Below are 22835 nucleotides of genomic sequence, written 5' to 3' on the forward strand. Positions count from 1 at the left end.
AAGGATACCAAGAATAAATACTTACAGTGACTAGATGTTGTAAGGTATAAACGTCAGACTCGCCGAAATACACCCTTATGGCTCTCAACGTGAAACCAAAACCACGAGGACCTTTCTTAATGACGATTGGAGGTTTAAGGTGATTGAGTAACGGTGAAAGATCACGACAGGGTGAAGCATCACGAGAACTTGTACTCGAACCCGGTGAGCTGATTGGTTGCGGCACAAAATCATCTACAAAATACAAGCCGAACGACTGTTAATATATCAGCTGAGGAAATACTGTGCTCATAAATCGCTATAAGAATACATTAAGATGCATGCATTTAGCAGATGGAAAGGGAAAGCATTTGCGCTCTCTCGCATTTGAAAGAAGTGGATAGATTTTACAAATCATTTTACATTTGCAAAAGCACTAATTTATGTAATTGACGCAGTAAATTGTCATACAATATGACATGCATGTTTATAGAATGTATAATATTGATTTGTGATGTTTCTCTTGTGGCGGAAATCAGTCGGTCTATTTTACGCTGAAATAACATATAATCAAATAACAGCGAGACCAGACTCCATGACACTTAAATTACCTTGCGGAGGGATGAGCAAAGATAATTGTGTTGCCGAGGCAGATTTATGCACTGGTTTCGTGCTGAGTCTTGATGACCTCGACAGTGGTGGGGTAGCTTGTGACCTTGGTCGATCATCGCGTTCTTTATGTGTTTCTTCGACAGGGGACAGCTCTGTTAGAACAGGTTACATAGGTTGGTTTTATAAGGTCAAACATTAACCAAGCAAAGCAAGATATGAATGAAAGAAGTTTTCCAGTTTTTTTTACAGTATATAAACTTAATTATCTTATAAAACTATCATAACTAAGAGCACTATCAATACATTGAAACAATTTCATTAAAACTAAGATTTTTGGTTTATATTGAAATAAAGAATTCATTTTTTAGTAAAGAATGGATTTAGTAGACTGGATTTAGTAGACTAAGACATGCAGCATTTCTATCTAACTCATTCTACTGGAAAAATACTTTCTTCAGCAGTTGTTATCACAAGTAAAGCTTCAGCCATGTGAGTAAAGCCATTTCAAAACGTATCAACATTGTATAAGCAAAATAATAAATTGTGTTTTTAACAGTATATTATAACCACGAATACTGGCACCATAAAAACAAACTCTGACACCAAACTTTGCATAGGATATTTATTGCATGTAACATTCAGAATTAAACTTGTTCATTCTGTGAATTTATAAACAAGACTTAATTGCAGGTTTATCATGCATTGTACGTTGCAATGGTGAATGTTAAGTGAAGAAATATCAGAGTTATAGTAGAGTGTATAACGTACGGTACTAATGTCTATTTATTAATGGATGAGACCAGTTTTTCTGGGATATTTTGCTTACTTTTTGGGGTACATACCTCATTTATGTCTTAACAGAATGCCAAAAATCGCGGACAAAAACTGAATATCCGATATTATTCCAGTTCTGTACCGATTAGATGGATTGGCAAAAAGACTCCTTAAGTCCAGTTGAATGAGAGAGAAAATCCTCCATTTTGTGAAATTTCTTGGATTTGAACATTGTTACCATGCCTACGCCACCCTGATTTAGTTGTTGAGACCCCACAAGAAAAATAACTTCATTTTGTAGGCATGGTGACAATGTAAAAATTCAAGAAATTTCACAAAATGGAGGATTTTCTCTCTGATTCAACTGGACTTAAGGAGTCTTTTTGCCAATCCATCTAATTGGTACAGAACTGGAAATATATCGGATATTCAGTTGTTGTCCGCGACTTTTGGCATTCTGTTAAGACATAAATGAGGTATGTATCCCAAAAAGTAAGCAAAATATCCCAGAAAAACAGGTCTCATCCATTAATAAATAGACATTAGTGTTATATCACAATTTCACATGCTTGATGAAATGTTTTTGATGACATTAAAACTATAGGTCTTCAAATCAATTCAATTAGTTTTCTCGTCAACTCAATGCACTTTAGCGATACTATAACAGAACAAATCAAAATGAATTGACCAACACACTGTATATAGATTCTATGTGATAGTACGTAACATTTAAAAAGATAACATCAATGAGTAACAAGGCAACGTCTTACGTTTCAAAGTTATCAAATCCATGACTATAAACAAGTGTGTAAAGATGAATATGTATGATAATTTAAAATCAAATTAATACCATGTTATAATTCATTGTATTAATGAATAAAACTATTACTGTTGCACACAAATAAATGGTACAAATCAAGCTGAATTGTAAAAACACCTGTGATACAGGCTCTGATCCTAATCTATGTTGCTAGTTGTGTGTGGTTATTGCTACATGTATCAAACTGTGGAATTGTCCAAAACTAAACATGCAAACTTTAAGTTATTAACTTGGTTAGCCAGGCAAAAGTCTAATTGTGAGAAAAGGTATAATATTGAATGCTTACCCTTACTGAGCTGTGTAATAGGTTTATCAGTGGGCTTTTTCTTGCTGCCACTGTCCTCAAATGAAATTGCAAATTTCGGCATATCTTTCAATGGTTTTCTGCGGCGAACTACTTGTGGAGAAACATCGCTTTCAGTTTGTGAAGATTCCGGTGTGCTTACTGCTCGTTGTACTTTCTTGATACTAAAATTGCCATTGCAACTATTAAGGTATTACAGACTCTCAAATCTTAGGTTCTTTAAGGAAAAGTGAAACTTACGTATCTGGTGAAGAGAATGTAGGTCGTTCAGGTTCTAATTTCGGCTTCTGTGGAGTGTTAGTTGGATCAGAGCTGTCTCGATCGTCATGACTATCCGACTGACTATTTTTACGGGAACATGATTCCTGAGAGCTTTCTGAATTCTGTGAAATATTTGAGTCTTTACGATCACGCTGCAATGCAGGAACTTCGGCGTTGTCTTTCTTGCATTCATTGGCCTTCCTCTTCTTATAGAGAATAGAAAATATTGATTACATTACCGGTATATTGAATACATTGATAGAGAAAAGAATTCAAAATACAAACTGAACTGTTTCAGACTCACCTTTAAATCAGGAGGAACAACTCTGGAATATCGGGGAGAACACGATGAGAAACTGTGAAACATGAAGTCATCGGCGTCATCATCTGTGTCTTCTACATCCAATTCATGATTATATCTATCTGTTCGAGCTGAAATGAATTGTACATACACAATCTTGAGATTCTGTGTTCGGTTTATCTTCAAAGGGATCATATTGAAGTGATAAATAAAGTACATACTGTCAAAATAACTTGTATCTTCCTCATTGTCCAGACTTGGCACAAATTCTGCTTTCTGACGCAATAATCCATCCCAGTCAAGACCATCAAAAAATAAATGTAATTTTACTTCTAATGCACCTCCGCATCCGAGTCGATCAATTGGATTGTGTTGTAGTAACCTAGTTACTAAATCTTTAGCATCTTCTGGTAGCACCCATTCTTCTTCTGGCCACTCAATTTCCTCTATTTAAAAAGTAAACCAAAAGAAAGCATTCCAAACATGTTCGTGCATAAATCACAACCCAAAATACTATAATGACCATCAACAATCTCACCATTGATAACTTGTGAAAACAGTTCTTCAGGCGTGTCTCCAAAGAATGGAACACAACCAACAAGAAACTCATACAATATGATACCCATTGACCACCAATCAACCGGTTTCCCTGAAATGATAGAATACTCTTTCAGATGCATGTTGCAGAAAAGAAGTACTGATAGAAGCATCAAATATGCATACTGACCATAACCCTGATTTCGGAGTATGACTTCTGGGGCAATATATTCTGGTGTACCGTAAACCTGTTTGTCCTTAAATTGTTTACAATCTTTGTCTATCGCGCCCTCATACAAATTCGTAGTCACTGAAAAAAATACAAGTTATCATTAAAAAGAAAATAATATGTTTTCAAGAAAGTTTCTAGATGCATATTTCTTTATACTTACAATTCATTAGACCCATTTTAGAGAGTCCAAAATCAGTCAACTTGATATGGCCCATTGATGTTATGAGTAAGCTGGAAAAATCAATTTGATAAGTCTTAACTGAAGAACTTGATGGTTACTGAGAAAATATCGACTTCACTTACTTGTCAGGTTTGAGATCGCGGTGAACAATTCCGTAACTATGAAGATATTCCAAAGCCAAAACTGTTTCAGCAAAATACATCCTGTGGGAAAAAAAAGAGAACTAGAAAATGGATAGCCAATCATGTATATATGAAGTACCACCTCAGAAAATACATACCTCGCCATATCAACGGGCAGAGGTCCCATGTTCTTCAACAAAGTTGCACAGTCTCCACCTTCCACGTATTCCATGACCATACATAAGTGTTTCTGTAGGAAGAACACAGGGACAGACTATATTCAAACTCTCAGAAATATATCCATAACAAATTCATCAAGATGGCACCCGTGTGGATAAGTATGTTCTCAATGTTTTTCAACTTACCTTCGTTTCAAAGCTACAAAACATGCTGACCACAAATGGATTATCTGCGAATGTCAGAATATCTCTCTCAGCAAATACTTGTTCCACTTGATTACGCAAAACAAGATTGTGTTTCCAGATTTTCTTCATGGCACATCGTTGGCGGGTCTTCTTATGGCGTACAAGGTACACAGAACTAGATCAATAAAACAATAAATATTCAATGATGATGGAAACTCTTGTTATTACTGGTTTTGCTGGCTGATGATAATTAGACTGAATGTCTAAACGTTTGTTAAGTATTAGCATTGCTCACCTATAGGCACCATTGCTTATCAGTTTGATTGTCTCATAATCCTCTTCTGTTGGAGGTTTCGTTACAATCGGTGGTTCACTGGACAGCTTTGTGTTACGTTCGGCCTGTTAACAATACACATAAGTCATGACAATTTGATATTCATCACAAAATCAATTTAGAACAGCTTCATGAACTTCTAAGATTCAATACGCATGTGCTGCGGTCCTCATTTGTATTTGAGTATTGGAGGATTGCAGTACGTATATCATATACAAAAGACTTTCAAATTGCTTCCATGGCTTTAATGGTTATAATCATCAGTTTGACATGTGGAGAAAATGCACATATCCAAGTTGATGAGAGACAAATGATACGTTTTAACATGTTTACCTGACTAGAAGCTTCAGCGACTTCAGCGTCATCTCCCGTGGTATCATCAATATCTACTATATCTATAAATAGAGCAAATGAGACATAGTTCTAAATTTCCTTCAAATCTTTAACATACAGAATGAATGAGATATATCAAATCACTAATAACAAAAATACATAATGAGGATGTACAAAAATACATAATGAGGATGTATTTTTGCTTATAAGAAATATAGTTTACCTGCAAGTGGATCTCTGTTTAGCCCTAATTTGTTAACAATGTATTTTGGAATGTCAGTTTTGATAGATTCTTTTGCTTGCCCCTCGGCAGCTTCGAGCAAGTGGTAAAACTCTTCTGGATCAAATTCCTGCGAAATAAAACAACATTCATTACTGAGAAATGGTTTTTTGTGGGATTTTTCTGCAGTAATTTCATATCTTTTTTCAATGCGCATACATAAATCCATATTTCAAAAATGCTATCAATATACTTACTAAACACTCTAAAAGCCTAGCAGGCCTAGAAACAATGATCAGCAGTTTCTTTATTAGTTGTGTAATATGGCTACTTGCTGCCGGAGACTTTTCAATCACCTATCAACGAAAAAAGAATTTTAAATATTGTTATCAGGAATAGTAACCTGTTTGAATCAATAATTTGCTATAATCTAATACTTCTTACATCATGGTGTAACTTTTCTAAGTTCTCAGACAGCTCATAAAAGTAGGCACTGGAAAGGGACTTTTCTTGAGATTTCTGCAGGCAATCTCTGGCTAATTCGATCACTTGATGATGAACGAACCGTGAAATCCCATCAGATTCATCACAGCCATCTAGTGTCTTATTTGTATCGATAAACTGTTCAAGTCGTTCTTCCATCTGTGCTGTAGCCTTTAAGATAAAAAGATAACGATACCAGAATTAACATTCATCAAAAATTCATAAATCAATGTTTGCCGAAAGCCTGAAAAAATAACATGAAATACACATAACCGCTTATAATATTCCCAAGATAAGTACCAGTATTCAAATACACAACACATATTCCAGGGTTTCACAAATAAACTGAATAAAATACACGTAGAATCTAAACAAACATAAGCTCAACATTGGCTATATGCTTCTAAGTAAACTATTGAACTTGTATGGTAGGATATATTGTATATCATATTTGCTCAAGTAGAAAGTCTTTTATGTTAGCAGCCAGTATAAGTTTTGTTTTTCAAATACATTAATTCAGGGATTTGATCATATATTTTGCTAACTGCATCGTCCTACCTTCGGAAAACGTTCTTTATACACGTGATTCATCATTATTATTTCACTGTCCACACCCGGAGATCTGCCAGGACTACTGGAAAACAAATGAAGATGATTAATTCACAACTGAGGTTTTCACTGCAGATACTGGTAAAATGATAATTGGTTTTAGCCTACTAACTCTAAAAATGTAACATAATCATTGATGCTTCCATTTTCTAAAGTTTTCTCTTTGACTTATTAATATACAAAGCAAATACTTTAACAAAGCAAACATACACATCAATGCACTGCACAGATCTGAAGCTCACATATGTGTAGATGTAGAATGAATAGTGCAACATGACTTAAAGACATAAAACACATGGGAAGGTGCTCGCTACTGTTTGTAAGATTGGTTTATCGAAATTTATTTGCGTTGAACATTCGAGAACATGCCAAATTATGATAGTCGAAAACAATCAGCTAACAATTATTAGAAAGTATGATCTCATATAACGAAATAACAAACTTCTATAGTTTCAACGCATAATCACACCCTACAGGTAAATTCATTTGGAAAAAGCATGCCTATCGCCATTGGCATGAGTGAAACTTAACATGACATAACATTCAGGTTCATCACAGCGCAGACACACACACAATGATATGGGGTGTGGCTTCATATATCCAATAACATGATTTTTGCAGTGGTAAACAACATGTTTCTGAATGTGCAAGTAAGTAACACTACACCTGCTGACGCATAATAGAGGGTATAAATGAGAAAAGATGGAAATGACGAGTGTCAGGAAAATATTAGCATTAACTGACGAGGCCAGATCTGCTTTCCTTTACAGGGTATCCACACTGTAATCATTCAATTTGTCAATTTCAGGTACTGGGTTTACATGGGAAATATATCATAAACAAAAGCGCATCCCCTTAAAATGAGATACATTGATTTCGGGATGGTGCTGAGAGAATTCAAATATACTAGGATGTAGACTAATAACAGGACAGGAAACAAAATATGGTAATAACATCGTAATCTGCTTACTCTAAAGCAAGCCATGAGAGGCTATTATTTGATGACAGCGATATGAAAAGAGAAAAAAAATGGTAAAATAAAAAATCAATGCTGAAACAAATGAATGACATTTATCAAGAATATCATAGCTGGGATTTATGTATGTATCGCGAGGAATCCATAGAAAGAATGATACAAGAAACATTCACACAACAAATATACATCAGGAGCTCAGATTCTATTCTTGCGGCGTATCATAAAAGTTTAATCCGATCAGATTTTCAGAAGCCGTCGGCTATCATTAAAATAAAAATCTGTCAATTGAATGATACGGCGGATTCATCGTGGCTGTATATTTCATCGGAAACTGTAGGCTATCATGTGTTGCTGTGGTAACCAACTATACAGCAATACCAAAATAAGCTTATTCACCAAACACCAGTGGTGTTACTTATTTCTATAACTCTTCTCAAATTGCAGGTACATTAATTTGCAAGATTTACAGCTGATCACAATTTGAAAGGAGGAAAGAATATTTTCGTATGAATGAGCGATGGAATAAATGTATGACTATCACAAACATACACAAAAAATCAAATAGTCTTTGACATTTTCCTGCCATCGAACAGAGCTGAATTTTCTTTTTTAATCGATAAATTTCATGGAAATCCGTACATTATTCTAGAATGGGAAGTTTATTCTTATACTGCTTGCTAAGTTACATGTCGGGACTTAGTGGATTATGTTTATTCATCGGGCCTCACCTTAAACTGCGTGATCTCGGTCGCATCATCGGTGACCTAGGACCATCTTCATCGATGCCGGGATTGCTTTCATTGCTGCTGAAATGTTTAGTGAGGAGGCGTAATTCATCAGCGGTCGGTTGATTAGGAAGTTGATGGAGCTTCTCCTGTGAGGAACACTGTGACTGCAACAAAACCGAGCAGAAAAAAGTTCATAGCCAACCATTCTAGACGCATTCGATTTCCAAACAAGTGTTAATCTTTAATATCAAATGAATGATGAAATCTGATCATTAATCCTACATTTTCTAGTCTAATATTAACCGATATATCATATGAATTTTCATGATAGCTTCAGCACTTCTATTATGACAGATTTTCTTCATTACTTCGGGACAACAGGCTGTTTAGATCATTTATTCAATAACAAGCGCAGGAATAGTTCGGATGTAGATTAAACATAATACCGACTAATTAAATTTGCTGATATAACGTTAACTCTGTGTATGCACTGTAAAGCTTCATAGATTTAATACTTACTGAAAGGTTAGAGCTCGGAGTATTAGTTCCATAACCCGATGATGGAAGAGAAGCCAATGACCAACGTCTACCATCAATCCTACGTATATTACAGAACATGAATCACATCAAAATTTCAATTACCATTCCACATTGATTTAGATGAAAAATAAGCGAAGAGTTGAGGATTTTAATTTTTTTTCTAAAACCATACCTTCTGGGATTGAGGGCATTAGAGAATGGGAAGTGACCGTGTTGACTCGGAGATGCATTGCGGGGACTTTCTAATGGACTTCCTGAAGATATACAAACAAAATGAAAATCAAACAGAAGCCTTATTAGTGCATGTTGAATCAACACGAACAGTAATGAACACAGGCATCGCAATAGAAGTCTGGGAAATAAATTTCCCTGAGAGCGCAAGCGAATTTCAAATGGGGCACTAATCAACTTGTCACTGTGATATGTTCATGCTCTGCTCAACAAAACGATTGCTGCTTGGAAATGTGATTAAAATTCTTGCCACGAGCTGTTTCAATGAAATGGTAGCTTGAAAATTATGGCGCTACGCGACAAGACTGATTTTACATGGAATGTGAAAGAAGAATGCGCACAGAATTATCCAACAAATGTCCCAGAAATCAACAATTCCTTTACAAAAAACAGTCATTGGGTCAACATGAATACTTTGAGAGTAATACTTGACAAATTGCGAAGCTAGTAAAACATAGGAATAGTGAAATGAGCTGGTGAGGAGCTACTCAATAACTAAACAATATCTCTTCTTTGAATGAACCAAAACAAGAATGCATCATCAAATAGCCATAAACTACAATTCCAGACATGAATTCTGATAAGCAGACACCAGTAAATGAATTATTCTTAAAAATGCTACCATCCTGAAATAGAGAAATGATCCAACGAAAACCTACATATTACATTGTACATTGACACTTACCCAAAAGCAATGTCTGTGATTTATATGGTCTCATCGGAACACTTAATGTAAGTGTATTATACTCCTGCACTGCAGGTATGTCCAAAGCCAAATAACGACTGCATTTCGGTGAAAGAGCCTTCGGCGATTTAATGTTTTTATTATTCATCTTTGACGTTTAAAGATGCTCAAATGTTTAATTCAACCAGAATATTCTGCCCCTTCAGCGCGAAGCAATTCACTTGATTCCGTTCTATATGAGACGGAAACTGTTTTGCCTAATTTCTGTCGTCTGCGATCAAACAGGCAATCCGTTTAAACATGCTGGGCACAAACGCACATGACGCTTTCCCCAGCGAGCCTCGTCTTTGAGATCAAACGCATGCTTCCTTAATAAACAACCCTTAAACTGGTATGGAGACCTATCTAGTTTATCGACCATATCCTCACCTATTATAACCAGGTATGAACAACAGACAAATGTAATCTGCTTCTGGCTAAAAAGCTTCAAGTTGCTTCAACGCTGATCTAAATGCTGATCTATACAGTATTTCGCAACCTCGTCGATTCATCACGCTTTAATAATAATGTAACACAGTCTAATCCTGGTTGGATATAGGTATACTCTATAACTAGTGGAAGCTATACCCGCTGATTTTCATTATCTAAGCTAATGGTTGTGATTACTTCAGCCACGAAACCTAATCTTGATTAATATTACAAATGATTGTCATTATTACCAGTTGAAATTTGTCTAATAATTCATCTGATGTACTGTGTGGGGCACTTTCATCATTACCTTCACTTCGCAAGCAAGTACATCCTCTTACCGCAACTTCAAGCAGTAACCAGTTATTCATCTCTATCGAGCCACAAGAAGAATAAACACTTTAAAAGGTTATATTTACTGATGATTTCACAGTAGGTGAGGCCGAGTAAATCAAAATGAATGCCACCATTAGTGACTAAAATGCTTTCCTTTTCATCCATATATCGAATTCATTGATTATGACAGGTCCACGTTTAAAAAAATCAATCTTGCGATGATTTTGGCAAAATAAATGTTGAAATAAATCATCAATGCGTTGCAGGTACTGATAGGATACCAGACTAGAAATCCCGCGCGTCATTAACAAATAAAATCCAGGTTTATCCGACGTCTACACTTCAGGCTGGCTCTTGATCAACGACTCGAGAGCTTGAGAAATGTCACGGAAATGAAGTTCTCCTACTTCCATTCTTTCTCCGCGTCTGTCTCGCTATCTTACAACTGGAGGCTGATCGTCTTAGTCGCTGATGACAGGAGTGTCGTAGTTCGTCCTAATGGAGAGTAATCCAGTAACAATAAGTGCAGCGAATTTCATGCGAACGACTCCGAACTCCGGCATGGCGAAAACATGATTCTTATTCCGACGCTGTCGGCAGAATAATACTGGAAACCTTCAAGATAACGATGAACGCTTCATTCGGAGAAATTTTTGATTTAACTCGATCCGAGCTGCATTGAACATCTAATCAATACGCACCGACAACAACATCCGAGAACCATTACAATGACATTACGGTACCCGCAGAGGAAAGGGCATCAATACTTTATTCGAGACTGAATAAATTAATCCACCGGAAGAGTCAACAGTACAGTAGCATACTAGGAAACATACAGCATCTCTACATGATAATAAACCACACCCAGACTATTGGGAGATCTCACCTTGATACTCGAGAACCACTACAATTAACACTGCCCCGGGTGACATAGAAACTAATGTTGTAACTGAAGACAAGCACAAAATTTTTTGTGCTTCAAATAATCGATTCCTTAGAAAATACACGTTGCTAGATGATTATAAACTGATACCTGGATGGTGAGTTTTTTTTTTATGTAATGAGTTATTTCTCTCAGGGCGAGGTGACACCGATGTAAGTAAATAAACAAACTACAAACTTTACAAGAAATAAGAAACATAAGAAACTCACCTATGACACTTTGAGGAGAATGGCACCGTTGCGGAAGAGTAGGTGATGAACTTCCAGGCAGAATCTTTTTCGTATGGCATCGACTATGGATCAAAGTGAACATATTAAACAGAAGGTAGAGAAGTACAGTTCTTCCTGCTGAGTTTCCACCAAACTAAAACTATCTATGCAACTAGAAAATTATTCGAGATTTATGTTTGGTAGATTCCTCATTCCATGTCTGAACTCTTTATTTATGAGCTCCTGATTTGATAATAAAAAAAAGAGCCGCGATTATGTCCAATATTACATGCTCCTAATCGGAACCAGGTTATACTAGTGGATAGCGAGTGTGACTCTTCAGTTTTTCACAGTTTCTGTTTTCAGGTATGGTCAGCACACATGGATATAAAGTTCACGCTGTCATAGACATTTTGTCTAACCGTGAATTCAACGTATTATACGATTAACTAACGAGAATTCTATAAAATTACAAATCCCTCATGTGTAACTAGATATAACATATGCATTATTTGTAAGCAGTATATGGTTCAGAGGCAGAGAAGACGTATTAAGCAAAATCTGCGGGTAATATACAGTAGTACAGCTAGTTCAGTACAGTGATTGACTGGTTCTATGAATATAATCACTTCAATATAAATGCTGACGATTTCAAATACAAAACGAGCTTAATCAATAGTTGTGGACAAAATCATTGAATTATTAACTACAAATTGCAGTAATTTGCCCCGCGTTTATCATCATAAGCAGTAGTTACTGTTTCTGAGGATGAATTTATTTTTTATTGACAAGAAAATTGTCATGGCAACTATATTCCGAAAGCTATCACGGGGAATTTTCAGGAGATTTTTCTGACAAGGAGAATTTCGGCCGCACATCGACAGGATAAGCGCGCGTGTCACAGCAAATCAATGTCCCCGCTCGCCAACACACGGCTCGGTCTTCGTTACCCACAGCGCCGCGAGGCACTAAACAAATATTCGAAATGAAGAATTTCATCCTCGATATAATCAAGTTCCCAATCAGTACGAGTTATGCGGAAACCTCAGCTTGACAGTAGTCAATCATGTCTTCCACTTGGTTTGACGTTCCGTCCATATTCACAGAATTCGTAGACGCGAATTAAAAGTTCAGGGTGTTAGAAACTAGGCTCATTAATCACGTTCATTATTTACCTGTTTCTTCTGGATATGTTGAGCTCCTTCTGAAAAAGAGAAAAAGCAGAAAAATCTCAAATTACGAAGTTATCACTAATACATGATTATCAATCTTTCTATCTATTGAGATTGATGCGAAAATTGATTGAAAAAGAGTTCTTTTCGAATTAGATACATTTCAAATGGAGAGAAAATCAATTGATTGCCAATATATCGACGAATGGAAAACTTTCATGCATCGTCGATTCAGCGATGTCTCACTGAGAGGCCAGTAATGATGATACATGGCTATGTACATAATCAATATACATGTATAATCTGAGACCTTTTCACACGTATCATATATACAACTTATAACAGAACTAAGAGATGAAAATGAAGCTGAAAAACTGACAGAAATTGAAAATAACGTCGAATTCGCAGTTGATTATTTTCTCTAATGAAAAAGCTAGTATCATACGAACTTCAACGCATACAATACATATAGGCATTGTAACGCTTATCAGATTGAGAAAGAACGACTACTCATAAGTTTCTACTATACAGCTATCATTTTACAGCTTATGTCTACCTTGAGCATTAGTATATTGTTCAAAGGCAATCCGACTGAAATACCGCTATCACTAATACTCCGACGAACAGCTTTTAACTTCACTTCAGGACTATTAGAATACGTCTGTTTCAACAGAGTCAAATGTCTCAATGGAACCGAGAGAAAATCCGACACTTTATCGACGACGGCCGGTGATTCAAAATTCGACGAAAGATTACAACTTTTACAAGCATCGGCAAGTTTCTGAGCTGTCGAATCCTTCACTTCGCTGCAAGAATCCAAAATCTGATTCAGTCGTGTCTTGATATCACGCTCGACCCGGTTCACTTTTGACTCCATTATACTTTGGTTGCTTCAGTTACTGTACGAGTGATTTACTCAAAAGAACTCTACGATCAGTAATAAATGATCTGAGATAAATACTGCTATTGTAGCTACAAATAGCACAAAATTGCTCGTACAACATCATGATGGTCGCTCGTTACCAGAAATCAAGTCCCCAAAATTGAGCGATTATATGTTTGATCTGAAGATGAGATGATGAAATGGTAACTCGCAAAACGCTTAATACCGCAAAGGTCCTAACACAAATAGAGCGCATCATAGAAAACCTTCTTACGATCAGAAGTAATTTTTTCTTGTCATCGCAAATTAGCCAACAATCCCGGGCTGCATCGCTCGCATGCTCCCGCTGCATTTGCTAAACGCTGTAAAAACCATAGCGCCACTCAACGTTTAATGAGAACTACGGAGCATTCCTCCGTGAATTTCTACAATCAATACAGCAACTTTAAAAACCAGATAAATTACAACATGTCGAGAGTGAGAACGCGGAAGGTACTATTTCAAACTGTCAACGCCGAAATCATGACTGAAAGATCAGTTGTGTTATCGATATATCCAGCATTATTTCCATGTAAGCATGCAGTATTCACGCGCCGACTGCTTTTGGGTCCAAGACTGAACGGAAACTGTGGTAAGATTGATTGGCTATCTCCGTATACGTCGTGTGACAACCATAGAAGAACTGTACATACACTAATAATTCCCATGACAGTCGAACTCAAACACCTATTCCTTTAGGGCGCGATGAATTTATCTTCGATAAAGCGATCGACGGCGTCAACAACTCGCGGAAAAAATTCAATCACACTACGAAACACGACTTCGATGATGAAATGAATTCTAATCCGCTCCATTCGCAGTCTAAACAACAAATCAATCAAATTTTCTATTCGCAAAGATCAAATCAGCCTGCAGGCGCGAAGTTGTCGTAGTCCAAATATGAAATACGGTATACATTTGCAATTTGCGAGATGTTGCAATGCGTCTTTAGTTTTCAGGAAACGCACCTGAACACTTCTTGAATATAATTACAATGACAGATCCAGACTTGCAGCGTACATATCCTTAGAATTGCTACAAGACGTCTCAACCGAGCTCGCTGCAATATATAGACACGAACCGCATTTAATGCACGAACAAATCGAAACACAAAATTCTCCTAGCATCAATGACGTCACCCGATTCATCAGTTGTCATACCATGCATGTTCGTGTAACATTCCCTGGTGGCCCGGCAAAGGTGAAGTCTTCGCAACACAATCCGAACGAAACCATATATTTATATTACATTATCATCGAGTTCATGGTTAATGTTCGAATGAGTCGCCTCGGGGTTTATCACTTTTGCGAGTACATGATAATTCAGCCGACGATCTCGCAGCACCGTAACGACCACGACGACCAGAACATGTAACACGGTCAATGATGGATACCGCAAAAAACCCCTGCATCCAATCAAGCTCCGGTCCGAAAAAAGCCATGGATTTTGCCTAGTCGAATGCGATTATTGCTCTCGGTACTTTGCTGAAAATCATACATTTCCAGGCGGAGCGCATGATGTAATTACATCTGAAGAAAGATTCAACGCGGCCAGAAATTATATCCGCCAACCGCACGAACCTTGCGAACGAAATTCTACAACATCGAGCTATGCATATTGACTCGACTTCTTTATATTCTCGCTTTTTCATTAATAATATGTTGGTACTGTGCAGAGGGTTTTCTATTTGATCGTGCGAACATCTTGGGAGCAATTCTAAGTCAACCGCTCGCATGATGGTTTAAACTATATGTTTATATGCGTTCTATGTGTTCAGTGTGTCTACGCACGCGGTGGTGCAACTTATTTGAAAATCGAACGTAAAGAATCGAGTCGACAACACTTGAAAACCGTCCAGAGACGTATTAAAGTGCGATTAAAAATACCCATTAACAATTCGTAAACTAAACTACATCATGCGTCTAAATCAAACGGTCACATGAGACTCGCTCCGCGACGATAATGAATCCTTGAGAATATCGAAACGATCATAAATGAATAAATCATAAGAAAAACATTTAATCGTCGAATAATGATTTGAATTCCGAATGAGATTACTGAAAAACTTCTCGTCTCATTGAAATCGGAATGCAGTTCTATATCGGATCCAGGCAGATTTACGGGAGTGTGACATACGCAGTAATCTTCATGTTCTTTCATCACAAAAGCCATCAACAGTAACCTGGACGGATTCGCAAGAAATCTCTCACACTGTCATCAGGCTTCATATATGATTTCCGCGGAGACAACCAAAGCATGCACGACGCTTCTTGATGAGCTATATGCTAACCAACTATTCCCATGGACAATGAAGAATTACCACTTCATAAAAAACCCTACCCATTAACTAGTTGAGATGAATATGAGGTGAGGTGTATACATAAATGATATGGATTTTTTCTATCATTTCCTGGGTGATGTTACAACTGATGATGCTCTGTGTATCTATTGGAAGTCAATATGGCTGCAAGTCTAGAGCAGAACATTTGAATTCCGCACTTATTCATCTGACTAAGAAAGAACTTAGTTTCAGCGATTCAGGAAACAATCGATGGTTATCATGAGAGCTATACATCTTCATAGCGTGTCGATAGTTATCGCAATTAGGTCATGTAGGTCCATTTTGTGACATTCATGCATCACAGATCGGGTCCAAGGAGGCCGCAGTTAGTAATCAAAGAAAATTCTAAAAGAGAAAACTTTATCTACAGATTATGAACTCGTGAGGTCGAGGGCATAACTATCTCTCAAAGCAAACACATCGGATCGATAAAGACTGTGAAATAGATTGGTAATTGAGTGGACCAACTCAACTATTTTTTGCAAAAATCGAGTGGATGAGCTGGGGGGAGGGTTCATCCAATTTTGTTATGGCTGCGATAGGGCATTATAACCCAGTCCAATGTGCCGCATTTTAACAGAGAACGATCAAACCGATTCTCAGATTATGGGATCTACATCAAATGAATTTGTGGTAAATTTGTCCGCAATTCATGTACTGGTTTGCATTCATTAATTATGTGCCTCAGAGCAGAGCGACAAGCTAAGTAAATCTTGTTATGATATCTGATTCGAGTGTGATACAGATATTTGATTGATATTTAGATTGTACTGATGGTAATGCCCAGCTTTCATCGTCATTATTCACAGTCCTTACGAGGATTACACAATGCCGTTGCGCAAACTGTATTTACAATAAAATCCAGCGATGACAAAGTTAGAACATGAATAAATGACTTCTCTGCAGTGAAATTGGATACGAAATTCCGAAATAGATGCAAGTGTTACCATGCTATTTCGATTATCAGCAAATTCAAATTACTTCACAGCCGTAGAGACAAGAGTGAGACGTGTCTCCTGCTTCCTTCCAGCTACGGTGAATATTAGAATCAAGGGGCGAATTTCATTCCATACACGGAAGTGTGAAGCGCTATGCATAAGAGATAGAAGTAAGACCTTCGATTCGGATCACGTCAAAGGAAAATGCGTTTACTCACTACCAATCAACTTCATTCAATAATCCTACATGTATTCCCGTCTGGCCGAGTCATAATCGTATTATCTTACGACCGAAATCACGACGAGCTGAGCCTCAGAGAAATTCAAACGCCTTTGATGCAGATTTTTGACGCAAAATGTGAGCAATCCTACTGATTAGTAAACGCTGGAAAGTATTTGCATGGATGATACTACGATAAAGGGGATTTTTGCGATCTCTCGGAATTGTGCCACAGAGACAGCAGCGCACAGATATTGATGGCTTTTTGAAAATAAGGCCAACCAGATACTAAATCATCAGCCTACAAATTATACATCAACCTTGGCTTTATCGATTAAGCAATAGTCTAGCGCATAGACTAGCAACTGATCAAAATGATCTTACATCAATGTCATCCAACTAATCTATGATTATGTCAGTATACTGACTGCCTTGGTCAGTCATAATCTGATCATTTCTCATCAATTTGGCGAGATTTTTACTTCATAAAGAGTCCATTATAATCAGAGAAATGGGTACACAAAGCCTGCACGTGCCACTTCAATCTTATATTCATCATAAAAAATATGTAGTTGAGTGTTTCCTAAAAACATTCTTTTTACTAAAGCTGTCAAATCTTCAAGAACTAGAACAAGAATTCACAAAAATAGCTTCAGTTTACATCTATCTTGTTTAGTGAAGGACCATAACACTGAGTCTGATTGAAGATTTTCAGTAAGGCAGAACTGAGTTTGTAATGGCATGTTATATCGACATAAGAACATACCAGTCTTAGTAAAGCGACGTTCAATGATGACGCCTTTATCAGCACATTTTCTTACATCGAAAAAGCAGTAACCACGGAGATTAGATCACGCAATTTCGACGTAAGGAAAATTAACATGTCTTTTCAATCATTCATACACGAAATCCATTACTATTTCACTGCGTGAATTTGAGCCATAGGCAAGCGACTTGTCAAATGACAGAGTCATGTCCTCCATCAATCTAAGAGAACAAACTGAATCCTAAGTCAATTACGTGACGCAAGAAGCTTTCAGAATGTTTTTAACACTGGGAATTCAGTTGGAAAATTATCAAAATCAAATTGGAGTGAGAAAAATTCTTTGAATATTGATTCGTTGGAATTGCTACAAACTGTCTTATTACTTATTTCTACGATAGATGATGCGCCAGCCTCCCTTTAATGTTGCGGAGATCAGGTAGATGGCAGCACATTCTTATCCGCAACAGATCGAGAACCCGGTTGTACTTACCATGCTCGCTGATAATGATGGAGCTGACTGACCAAGGGATGAAGTTCTCATCCTTATCAAATTAGACGTTTCATGGCTGCCCGCTGAAACATAAAAACACTTGCTTACTTATTACACCAATAATCAGTTTCAAAAAGTGAGTTTATTCATTTATTCTTGTTTTCATTCATCGTCAATTCATATATAGTTTAATTCCAGTCTTTAGACGAAAAAAAAACAAAATATACATAAATAACCAACAGAATACTGATGACAGGATTCAAAAGAAAATACTTCACTCGGAACAAGAAGCAAACCGACTATTCAGTATGACTTATAGGTAAATATATAAAATACCGTCATTTCAGGAATACAATTGGGCCATATCCTTATAGTTTAAGAAGAAAAAGCACATTATCACCGCATTGCGCATAAAACAGACGGAAGGCCACGAATAAATCAAGTTGTTTTCATAAGAGAACATAATACAGGTTTTTTTGTCATTTAGCCAAGCATTGTCACTGTCTGCATACGAATCATGACCGGAAAACTCATTAGGGACCTCCCTGATATACTGAGAAAACCATATCTGGGTAAGCCAACAGGACATTACAGATGATTGCTATGGCAACGATTGAAAACAACTTTCTCCACATAAATAAGTGTCTGAGATTGCTGCTTCCAAATCTTATCTGTAGATGAATCGGACCACAGATGATAACGACAAGGAAAAAATTTTGAGAATTCAATCTAGCATTTGAATACCAATTATTACTTCATTATACGTCGCATTCCCCAAGGATCGGCCGAATTTTGTGATAAATGAACTCGTTTCTGTTGTAAAATATTCAATTCCGGAATTCTACTTACAGCTGAATATATGAAGATGAGTTGCGCTGAGACCTCTGTGCAAGCCCGACGTAGGTGTACAAGGCACGCTGTCCCTTCTTCGTCTAACATCCTCCGATAAAGTTCGATGTAAAAGTCGCAAATTCTTCGGCAGACTCACCGAAAGGTCATCTTTCTTACGCGGCGATAAACATGGCGACACAGGTGGTCCATAATCAGACTGAAAAATATAATAAATCAGAAATATTTATTAACTCCAGTTTTCATATCACGTGTCTCCAATAAAATCGCATGGAATGTTTTTACGATGTGTTTGCGTGCATATTTGTTGACATATTCAAAAACCTTTTATTGCGCACGAGAAAAATTAACCGACAAAGTCTATTCGACCGCTGCATGATCGCGTCATAGCTGAGCTATGATTGCGACCAAATTACCCAACAGCTTACCAAATATATGTAATAAGCAACTGCAAGAATTTGTCTTATCCTGTCACAAGAGTATAAGCTTAACGCGCACCGCTATCGCATTAACGCCACACATATCCAAAATGGCGCTGATATTAACCACTTGGTATTCTGAACGAGATGCTACCCCATGCGTCAACCCAGACCCAGCATCTAATGAATAAATATTCTCCGTAATCCAGCGTACACAGGTGGATGAATTTCGAATTTATCAATAACAAATGTCGAGATATAATTATCAACTTTCTGTCCACACTCCTCGCAGGCAGACCTGTACCGAATATTGAATACTTATCACAAAGCGATTCTGAATATAAAGCGATTAATGACTGAATATATAGAGTTTTGAAAAGCTTTTTTTCGAGTTGCCAAAATTTTTATTTCTGTATTTTCATGTTGACGACTTATTGATGAAACGATCGGCGGCAAATTCCAATTCGACGTGGTTATTGATTACTGATTTATCACTGGGGTGATGGCATCATTGGCATTTAATCCTGATACCATACCAGTCATCCATGTGCCTAGCTACAAAAGCAGGTTTCTGATATGGAGTTATTGGTTAGAACCAAGCCGAGTATAAAGCAATAATTTGAAGCAACGATCCTCGCATCGAGGCATATTTCATGGCTGTCCATAAAGACCGATCAATCTACGAGATTTTTTTCATCATAACTAGAACGAATAGAACCAGTGAAGCAGTGATGTGGATTAGAAAGTAAAGAAGAAGTGACTCGGATGGGAGAGAGTAAAGAGATAAGAAAGCCGATTCAGTTCCATCGCCATCTGGTGATTAAAAGAGGAACTAATTGAATAAGTAAAGAGGAGGCTGGGATACTCGGTCATATATATATATATACAGAATACCCATATGATATAATTGTAATTTACCTCTAATCGCACCCTTCTCTTTGCCATTCTCAATTCATAATCATATCCACTCCATGTTAGTCCTCTGCGAAGTCGCGTCGACATATTGTCTGTCAAAACGTTTAGGGCAACATTACGCAAAAACTAAAGGAGTCCATTCTACGACCAGATTAGTAATAACTTCACGCAACAGTACTTCATTATTTCAATAATAATACTACATGGCCGGTCAAGTGATTTTCTACATGTTTCACGAGGATTAATTTGCTAAAATCCACAACTCTATACTCTACGCACTGCACAATCATAGTCTAGGAACTATAATAATTATAGCCAACCGTAAACACAGACCAGTATTGGAGGTGACCCATTTCGATTGATATGGGTACAGCAAGAGATAATGCCGGTTTCGGTATAGCACACATGAACAATGATTGTCTACCTAAACAGGACACAGTTTGAAAAACTAATCCAAACCATTTATGTCGCATAAAGTTCAAAAAACCTCCACGGGGTAAAAAGTTTATCCTGTTTTGAAATTCTGTGAAATATCCAAATTGAGAAGATATTTCAGTTAATATTTACGAATTAATCCCCAATCATTTCCAATTTACAAATTTGAAGAAAAGCTTCCAGTATGATAATGTTCCACACAGACATCTAATCTTATTGAGTCATGAAAATTTAAAAATGATGATATAAGAATCTTTTCGACAATAGGCCTAAAGAGACATTTTGAAAATAAAATATTAGAGAAACGGGTTATTTCCTTCTGACAAAATGTTACGAAACCAAAAACGAATGATTTCATTTTTCTAGATGAAAACCTACCAGAAGTTTGGCACTATGTACGCGTGGTATATCGATACAATCCGAGATACGAACGCGTAACGTGATTCCTCGCCGCCTTACAATCACGGGAACCTCTTCCTCGTAGATAGTTGAATTCATATTTGCTACTTTATCCGCTGACAAAATATCGTCATGTTGACGGAGGTATTCCTATTCACAGAATGTTTCCGCTATACTAATTAAAACCACAGAAATACACCTCACAAGTCCAGTAAACGCCTTTTCAATTCCATTAGGCTTTATTGTTTATGACTAAACGGTAGACCGAGTCAACAGTCCAATCAGGAACGGAATCGTACTCCTACTGAATTTACCTGAGTTCAAGAATAAACCAGCAGATAATGCTCTGTTGAAATAGAGAGAGAACGATATAAACAGTTTCAAACTCTCTCGGTTTCTCTCATGTCTACAGTTTCGCTTCACTATGATACCCAGTATTGCCACATCTTGCTTTCACTCCAACAAGAAAAATACTATGTATGTGTGTGAAGAGATTCCACCATGTCATCGTACAGAAAAACGGGCACAACTATTTGAGCGGTGTTTTCACAACTGAGTCTCGCTGAAAACCTAGAATGTAATCTTCGTAGAGGCCTACCCGGCGGAAACTATATTCAGACTAGATCGCGAAGAAGCAACTGCTCCTCAGCTGTTTCTATCCAGTTCCTTTCAGAACACGCGATGTCCTCCAGTAAATTATGGTATTTTTTATCTCTAATTCCAATAGTTTCATTGAGTGCGCTTCGTGATCTTCTTACGAGCTATTCCACAATCGGAATGTCATCATAGTCTCATAAAAAACTGTGCGAACATACCCGCCGTGTCAATATCTATCTTAATTCAAGTATTATTTATACATCGGCAGTTCTTATCATATCAAATATTGAGAAGTAAGCCAGCACCAACGGTGTTAGCTCTTCGATGAATGATCAACTAAAGTATGATATTTCTATCAAATGAAATGTATGCCTGCTGATAATATGCAAAATCTGTTGACGTCAACTTGTTATTTATGACATGTCTAGAAGCCATGATTTTGCTACTGATTGTCACTGATAGATTGAAGACTTTATTTCTTTGACATTTTCACCATCAGACAATGACTTGTTCTTACGCTCCACCTGAAAGAAATACGATGCAAAGCTAACACTTTTAACGGAGATCGCACAGAATGATGTCAACTTCAATTTCTTGATTCATCTAGAAAACATCAGGCTGATACATAGAAAGATATCTACAGTACAGTAAATCTTTTCTTTTGGAATGACAGGAGGTTCACTGTGCAGTCAGAAATAATCTTTATACTTTGTTGCAGGCGTACGTTTCAACATCAACATGTTCACAATCATGTTCACAATACAATGTTTTACATGCGTGGGTGAAAAA

The 22835-nt window shown here is 37.0% G+C and overlaps 1 protein-coding gene across 10 annotated transcripts in view; it reads right to left on the minus strand.

Annotated features, from left to right (window-relative positions):
- Window positions 1–22835, minus strand: part of LOC141899854 (microtubule-associated serine/threonine-protein kinase 2-like) — a 41906-nt gene that overhangs the window by 3302 nt on the left and 15769 nt on the right. For 2 of the 10 annotated variants that reach the window (XM_074786422.1, XM_074786424.1), the window contains exons 3-28: window positions 19282–19480; window positions 18433–18515; window positions 12759–12787; window positions 11584–11666; window positions 8884–8965; window positions 8691–8769; window positions 8172–8338; window positions 7438–7458; window positions 6417–6492; window positions 5820–6029; window positions 5633–5731; window positions 5379–5505; window positions 5156–5217; window positions 4784–4887; window positions 4489–4663; window positions 4282–4373; window positions 4124–4204; window positions 3981–4051; window positions 3779–3898; window positions 3590–3700; window positions 3273–3497; window positions 3055–3182; window positions 2730–2956; window positions 2472–2653; window positions 591–743; window positions 26–234 (exon numbers count right to left, since the gene is read on the minus strand). In XM_074786422.1, coding sequence (XP_074642523.1) covers window positions 26–234; window positions 591–743; window positions 2472–2653; window positions 2730–2956; window positions 3055–3182; window positions 3273–3497; window positions 3590–3700; window positions 3779–3898; window positions 3981–4051; window positions 4124–4204; window positions 4282–4373; window positions 4489–4663; window positions 4784–4887; window positions 5156–5217; window positions 5379–5505; window positions 5633–5731; window positions 5820–6029; window positions 6417–6492; window positions 7438–7458; window positions 8172–8338; window positions 8691–8769; window positions 8884–8965; window positions 11584–11666; window positions 12759–12787; window positions 18433–18515; window positions 19282–19480 — 3195 coding nt within the window. Of the gene's footprint in view, window positions 1–25; window positions 235–590; window positions 744–2471; window positions 2654–2729; window positions 2957–3054; window positions 3183–3272; window positions 3498–3589; window positions 3701–3778; window positions 3899–3980; window positions 4052–4123; window positions 4205–4281; window positions 4374–4488; window positions 4664–4783; window positions 4888–5155; window positions 5218–5378; window positions 5506–5632; window positions 5732–5819; window positions 6030–6416; window positions 6493–7437; window positions 7459–8171; window positions 8339–8690; window positions 8770–8883; window positions 8966–11583; window positions 11667–12758; window positions 12788–18432; window positions 18516–19281; window positions 19481–20618; window positions 20897–21428; window positions 21670–22835 lie in introns of those variants that run through there. The other 8 variants (XM_074786431.1, XM_074786429.1, XM_074786430.1 and 5 more) reach the window with 8 other exon arrangements.

The sequence above is a fragment of the Tubulanus polymorphus genome, chromosome 2 (genome assembly GCF_964204645.1).
Source record: "Tubulanus polymorphus chromosome 2, tnTubPoly1.2, whole genome shotgun sequence".
Taxonomy (NCBI): Eukaryota; Metazoa; Nemertea; class Palaeonemertea; order Tubulaniformes; family Tubulanidae; genus Tubulanus; species Tubulanus polymorphus.